Source organism: Onychostoma macrolepis, chromosome 03 (genome assembly GCF_012432095.1).
Source record: "Onychostoma macrolepis isolate SWU-2019 chromosome 03, ASM1243209v1, whole genome shotgun sequence".
Classification (NCBI taxonomy): Eukaryota; Metazoa; Chordata; class Actinopteri; order Cypriniformes; family Cyprinidae; genus Onychostoma; species Onychostoma macrolepis.
The window spans coordinates 28,881,606-28,886,714 of record NC_081157.1 but is presented as its reverse complement, the minus strand read 5'-3'; the positions used below and the strand labels follow the sequence as shown (position 1 = coordinate 28,886,714).

The 5,109-nt window shown below is 38.8% G+C and overlaps 1 protein-coding gene across 2 annotated transcripts; it reads right to left on the bottom strand.

Moving 5' to 3' along the window:
- Positions 1-461: 461 nt before the first annotated feature.
- uncx (UNC homeobox) lies at positions 462-4,829 on the bottom strand. 2 transcript variants are annotated; one of them, XM_058771212.1, is made up of 4 exons: positions 4,133-4,829; positions 3,483-3,889; positions 2,820-2,995; positions 462-1,595 (listed from the first exon to the last, which is right to left on the bottom strand). In XM_058771212.1, exons 2-4 carry the CDS (start codon positions 3,739-3,741, stop codon positions 582-584), a joined length of 1,449 nt encoding a protein of 482 aa, XP_058627195.1. In that variant the 5' UTR covers positions 3,742-3,889; positions 4,133-4,829; the 3' UTR covers positions 462-581. The 2 variants fall into 2 exon arrangements, with proteins under 2 accessions (XP_058627195.1, XP_058627194.1); XM_058771211.1 differs by having other exon boundaries at positions 3,483-4,829.
- Between the last annotated feature and the right edge of the window lie 280 nt (positions 4,830-5,109).

The window sequence follows — 5,109 nt, the reverse complement described above, 5'->3', positions numbered from 1 at the left end:
GTATTATAACCCTTTGGGCTAAAATAAACTGAATCCCTGCAGTAGCCACCGGGAAAATAATTACTTTCATATCAAAACTCTGCAGGAGTCGAACGGGTCTTTTCGCCTCCGGCTCGTAACCTCATTTCAGTGTAGCTTATAGATGAATAAATTTGTTAAAGCAATACACAAAATACAACACAGGGTTTTGGGAGAAGGAGCTATATAGCCCACAACATAAGCTCTATTTAGGGCCATGCACGCTTAAGTTTGTTGTATACAATCGATTTATTTATGAAAAAACTTACATATATAAATATCTTAATACTTTGTACAACGTTTGAGGTTTTGTCTTGTTTTGAATTTTTTTTTTTTTTTTTTTTTTTTACAGTTTCTTATACAGGGAGCTGCTGCTATGTTCAATAAACATTTGATAGCCCACCACACACATACACAAATTATTCGCACAGATATTTCCCCTAATCAGAATATAAATATGTCAATGAAAACGATACGTTTCGATATGTCGACGTTTTTTCCTCTTCACTTAATCTGCGGTCGTGCAATATTGACACGCTCCTCCGTTTCTACTACGATTTCATTTATTCCATATCGACGTCAACTGAGTCTTTGTCGGTGTCCTTGTTGCTTGTCGCTGATTCTGAATTTTGTGGTGGATAGTCAGGTAACGACTGCTCCTTTTTCTCAGACTGTGGAGACTTTGGATCGACGGGGTCTAATTCTATATCTTGTGGGCATCTTTCGTTACAGCTGCCCGCCGAGTGACCATTAATGGTAGTCTGTGGTGAACTGCTCTGTGGTGAACACGTTATGTTGCCTGACTGACTGACCTGGCCTTTGATTGCTCGCGCGCCGCTGTTGTTTACACTGTTGTTCTCCTTGGTGTTCCTGTGTCCTAGGTTTGCAGCAAAGCTACTGTCAGCAGCTGGCCCTTTCTGGGCATTTTCAGCATCAGGGCCTGGTGCTGTGCTCTTCAAAGCAGTCTGTGGAACAATGAAACCGAGAGGTTGTGTAATAGGGTACAGTAAAAAATGTCCTTTCCCTATCAAAGGCCGTGGAGCCGGTACTGGGAAGTCCATATGCGGCTTGCGCCTCGGCCTAGAGTCCGACAGAAGGCTTTCCACACTGAAGGGATTGAGTTTTTGAAGAGTGGAAGACCTACTGTTGGAGCACAGGTTTGACTGCTGACCGCTGTCGGATGAGTCCAGCTCGGATCCGCTCGCGTCTTGGTCTGCGGTTCTTTGGTTCTGGAGTTTCTGTGGTGTTTGGTCACAGCTTGGTTGCGTTTGGTTTCGGCCCATGTCGCAATGGAGGCTTTGTTCATTGTCCGTTATTTGTGACAAGCCACTGTCACTGTCAGATCCTGGGGTGTGAAATAAGTCCCCAGGAAGGAGTTTGTTCTGTGACTTTAAAAGCCGTCTTTCTTGTTTCCTTCTCTTTTTCTCCAGCCTCTCTAGTTCTCTGCGCGCAATTTCCTCAGGGTCCATTGGCTCGCCACTGCAGGTCGTCGGATGGGAGTTGTGTGCAGGTCGCCCCGGCCCCTTCTTCGTGTTCTCCTTTTTTCTCCATTTCGCTCTTCGGTTTTGAAACCATACCTGAACACGAAAACAAAGAAAGAAAGAAAACAACATTCATTTTCATGTCATTAAAATAATGCCAAGTCTGCAGAAATATATAGGCAACATATAAAATATAGGCCTTCTTTTAAACATAATATATGCAAATTATATTTACGTTAGCATATAGCTAGTCTATATATTCACGTATACAGATTATACATACACATTAAATTAGTATATTTATCAAATACAATACAGTATATTTTCTGTAGGCTATTGTATAATAGAAAATGTATTTTCTTTTTTGTTGTTTTTGAAACTCTAAAATACAAGTAAGCTATTAAATACACATTTTGCTTAATTAGCCTATGAGTTGTCAGTATTTTATAGAATGTTGTAAATTTACTGAATATGTATTATAAATGTGGTATTGTTACAGTATAATTAAAATAAAACGCAAATATCCAGACAACACATTTTAGAATAACGTTATGGTTCAAATATAGCTATCATCTTGAATGCTGCTGTAGAAGTAGGCCGCATCCTAAAACAGATGAATTACATTACGCCCCATACAATTTAAGGCAGTGAGTTTTGATGTATAGGCCAAATGTTTGATTCTATTTTTTTTTTTTTTAGATAAAAAATATCATAATAATAATAAACTCACGCCTGACAGACATGCTATTTTGCACACCGAAATGTGCTCTCTCGAACAGAGTAAATGCATCGATTAAATGTAATTATTTAAGGATCGTGCACAATTATGTAGGCTATATCATGTATATTTTCCCCTCGATTTCACAAAACATTTAACCGGACTGTAGCCTATTTAAAAGAGAATCAAAATTATTTGTAAATATGTCTATTCTATTTATGCTATTATTTTGTTTTTGTGCAGTGATCTCTTAATATTTTTTTCTGCTAACAGCGGGGCCTACTGTATAGTCTACAAAATACAGCACAAAACTACAAAAAAGACGTCTAAAAATGTTCGTGTAAAAACACTTGTCTCTTTAATAATTTAAATTATAAATAAAGCTTCTTAAACATTAATGAAGATTATTTTTAAAAGAAGGCATTTTCAAAATCCCGTGTTTTATACAAATAACATTATGAAAAAAATAACAGAACAAAGAACAAGGCGGGAAAAAAACAATAAGACTCGGTTATTCATAAAACCATGTTGTGTTTACTAAATAATAATTTTTGATTCATCTGTTCATAACGTCACACCACAAATAAATTCAGTGTATTTACCTGCACTCTCGATTCTATCAAATCCAATCTCAGAGCAAGTGCTTCCCTCATGAACACATCTGGATAGTGACTTTCATTAAAAGCCTTCTCTAATTCTTCCAGCTGCCAGCCAGTGAAATTGGTACGAGTTCGTCTCCTTTTACAACCCGGGCTATCCTTCTCTGGATCCCCCGAATCTATGTGAGAAACAATAAATTAGCATCGCTTATAACTTGCACAGTTCTGTCCACCAAAACAGTGGGCCCACTGAAATTCTTCGTAGTGTTTATTTGTCTGCATGCACGTTTACTGTTAATGTGTATGAAAGGATGGATAAAGAGAAAACGAAAGCTATCAGTTTTGTTTTCTTGCTAAAGTAACAATAACAAGAAAATGATACGAAGAGATGAATGATAGCTAACGTGCTGTCCATTATTTTTGCAGAATGTTATCCTCTCTTCCTTAAAAAAAAAAAAAAAAAAAGTCAGCCTGCTTTAATTCCAGTAAACTAGCTTGAACACATGAGAGAATCCTTTCTTTTGTTTCCCCGGGCTATTCCTCAAAGCTTTATGTGGAAAAAGAAATATCTTTGTTTTAGGCTACAACATGACAAAAACATGCTTTTTTCTTCTTCTTCAGTCCAAGACCCTTATGCCAGTTTAGGACAAGTGTGTGTTTGCTTACCTGTCAGTTTGTACTGTTGGGTATCTCCATTCATAACGCAGCCAGACGACAAGAGAGGGTTAGAATTCACCACGGAAGCCGCGCAGGAGCCGTTTAGTAATCCGTCTATTGAGAAAGGAACCGCGGCCGTAGATTGAAGTTGATGACCGGCTAATTCGTACACATGATGGTGGCTTAGATGGTACGGAAAGCTCACCATCCCACCGAGCGAGCCTCCGAACTGGGCATGAGGTGGATCCAGTATCCTGCTGTCCATCATCTCCCAGGCAGAAGGAAACGACGTCTGGTGGTTGGTGATGTGAATTTAAAAAACATGCAGCGAGTGGCCAGCGAGGAGGGGACATGATGTGGAGAGTAGGATGAGCTGTTCTTTATCAACACGAAGCTTCCAATAATTAGCTTAGGCTCTGGGAATTTGAGACCAATGAGAAGCGTTAATCGGCGCTGACGTCAGAGACGTAGTCTGAAAACGCTTTCCATATCGATTGCTAATTAAACCTGACATCCACCTCAATAAACAATATCAGAGCTGTCACAACAAGACAGGAGGGCTTTGATAAGAACTACATCACGACTACACAGGGGGCCTTAGAGGGAGAGCGATCAGATTTGATACCCAGTTAAACGCTAAATAGACACTGAAATCTCACCTCGGACTGCTGCCACACAGAGCGGCGGATTCATCACCGTTTGAGACAATGTCCCTCTATTCATTTCAAATCTTGTGCACACACAAACAAACAAACAAACAAAACATAAAAAAGAAAAGAAAACGGGGGGGGGGGGAACAAACACACACCCGTAGCCTACTACCGACTCGTCAAGTCGAAATGTTGCCATGTGAACAGGTAAGACTCCTAGCGCACTGCTGACAAATTGACCAACCCACTAATCTGTTTATTTATGTGGCGATTCTTGGGCAACTTGTCAAAAGGTCGAGCCGAAGATAGGCTTTTCGTCAAACAGAGCTGTCAAATTTAATTCCGAACTACAACCACGAGTCTAACACAATGCTTTAAAAAATAAGGAGAGTGAGAATGATGAGCCTACTCGCTTGATACTGCTGGAGGAATAAATGAACTTTTAATTACATGAATAGCTAATTAGAAGGCACTCGACATTTAACAGAAAATTAGATATATTTCCCCAGCCATAGCACTCCGGTGTAATTAATGTCATTTAAGCAGCTGATATACAAATTGTGCGCGGTTTATTTGTGGTCATTGTGTATAATATCATGCTTGCTTTAACTTACAACAGTTGCTACACCTCTGAACAATATTCGTTTATTAACGTAAGCCGCTCTCCCTTGAGTATTAATTGATATTATATTGTTTTGTTTTTTTGGTTTGTTTTTTCTTGTCTTTGTGGAAAACAAAACAAAAAAAGAACAGTGAGAAAGTAAAATGGTAAATAAGTAATAACTGTTTATCATTTGATATTATGAATGAAATCTAGTCCAGACTATGTCACATTATTATTTATGCATCTTAGGCTACATTAATATAGCTATGTGTTCAATTTAGGCAAGTGAACTGTGTTTTTGAGTGCAGAATGGTAATCAATCCCACCGCTTTAAGAGGACGTCCTGTCTCCCTCTCTCATTACAGAGAATTAATTCGACTTT